The sequence below is a fragment of the Diospyros lotus genome, chromosome 11 (genome assembly GCF_014633365.1).
Source record: "Diospyros lotus cultivar Yz01 chromosome 11, ASM1463336v1, whole genome shotgun sequence".
Lineage (NCBI taxonomy): Eukaryota > Viridiplantae > Streptophyta > Magnoliopsida > Ericales > Ebenaceae > Diospyros > Diospyros lotus.
The window spans coordinates 17,331,870-17,333,647 of record NC_068348.1 but is presented as its reverse complement, the minus strand read 5'-3'; the positions used below and the strand labels follow the sequence as shown (position 1 = coordinate 17,333,647).

At 35.0% G+C, this 1,778-nt stretch overlaps 1 protein-coding gene across 1 annotated transcript; it reads right to left on the bottom strand.

Moving 5' to 3' along the window:
- On the bottom strand, window positions 1-615 carry LOC127813317 (14 kDa proline-rich protein DC2.15-like). The gene has a single exon (XM_052354238.1). It carries the CDS (start codon window positions 554-556, stop codon window positions 182-184), a length of 375 nt encoding a protein of 124 aa, XP_052210198.1. The 5' UTR covers window positions 557-615; the 3' UTR covers window positions 1-181.
- Window positions 616-1,778: the final 1,163 nt, after the last annotated feature.

The window sequence follows — 1,778 nt, the reverse complement described above, 5'->3', positions numbered from 1 at the left end:
TGCCGAAAGAGTTTATTAAAGTAGGAAGTATATTTTATTGATAGAGGATGTAAATAACTAAGGAAAGTAGTTCTCTGTCCTTAATCAGCACATCTCATGAGAAGACGATTTATGGAAATTAGATTAAGTAGCAGTTGAACAAGTGAGTAGCGCAGAGTGAAGAGTGATGGCACGCGGTTCTTTAAGCTCGAGGGCAACGGAAGCCAGATGGGGGGGTCCTGCCGCAGTGATTGAGTATCAAGCCCAGGGCAACATCAAGGTCGATATGAAGAATCTCCAGGGCATCGACCTTAATTGCGGCGCAAAGGCAGACGGCGGCTTGCACATCAAGCACGCCGGGGATGAGGCTGCAGCATTGGTTGTTTGGGGGTTTCCCAATGACGATCCTCACGAGGCTGTCCAGTAAATTGACGCAGACACCCAGTTGGGGGCAACCGCCGGCAGGCGAGGGAGCGGGCGTAGTTGGCGGCGGTACGCGTTGGGAGCTGACGAGAGTGAAGAAGAGGAGGTTGAGGGAGAGGAGGAGAGCGGTGGATGCCAAGGACTTTGAAGCCATACCGAAGCTTTAACTGCTGATTGATCGATTGGTTTGTTGATTCAGTGATGCATGCAAATGGAGACCTTGGCTTCCCTTTTATAGAGTCACGGTCCCATTTATTTTATTGATGCATGGAAGTGATAGGCTTTATTTTTTCTTCATTTTTCTCTCTCTCTTTTTTTTTTGGTTATAAAATAATTAGTCTTTGACTAATGGATACTAATTTTACGGAATCGTATAATATAAATAATTAAACAAATATTGCATTTTTAATTCGGTGAAGCGCTAGTCCATACATAGTTTCCATTATATAAGAAGATTTTTTCCTTCTTTTTTTTTTTTTTATAATTTTGTAGTGAACATGGGTGGAAATTTTATCTTAGCCTTTCCAAATTTCCACCCAATTCCTTAAAGCTATTTTAAGTAGTCCATATTTTTATGAATTTTAATTCATGTCATTTGTATTATTTGTCCCAACATGAGATGCATGCTCTTATATATATCTCGTGTAGTTGTTGATTATTTTTAGTGATTATTAAGGTGATAAGTTATTAAATTTTGATAAGTCCGGTTGTTATTTGGGTTTTTATTTAAAATCTTTCTTTTTAACTTATTGTGATATGACTCGTGTTTTTTAATTATTTTGTATGCTAACCCGTTGAGTCCATTTTTTTCTAAAACCTTTTTTATATATATATATTTTACCTAAAGAAAAGAAAAAATTCCGCTCAATTAATTAAGTTGGGCTGCATTTTCTACATTCTTCAACACAACACATAAATTTCTACCTAATTAAGCAATGTTGGACTGCAGTATTCATTATCTTCATTAATTAACAAATGTTGAGAGTCAATTCTTATATTCTTCTATATATTCATAAATTTCTATCGAATTAAGTTGGCAATATGGATAGCATTTTGGACCACACTAATCATCTTCATTAACAAATGTATGAGAGATATTTTCTTTATTCTTCTACTCATAAATTCTTATCTAACTAAGTTGTCAACAGTTGCCTAATTCGGTTGACAATATATGATACGTATTTATTTTTGTATTAGAATGTTTGTTTATTAACTAACAAATGTTGAGAGGTGGGTTAAATAATTTATTTATTTTAAAATAATTTATTGTTTACAATAAGTGAGTTTTTGTGTTTATTTTGTTTTTTTATAAAAACTAGAAATGTGAAATGCCAATGTTGAGAGGTGGGTTAGGAATAAAGTTAGTGCAAGGAGTC

Excerpts from the sequence above, each read along its gene's own strand:
- LOC127813317 (XM_052354238.1), bottom strand. The coding sequence starts at position 556 with ATGGCTTCAAAGTCCTTGGCATCCACCGCTCTCCTCCTCTCCCTCAAC.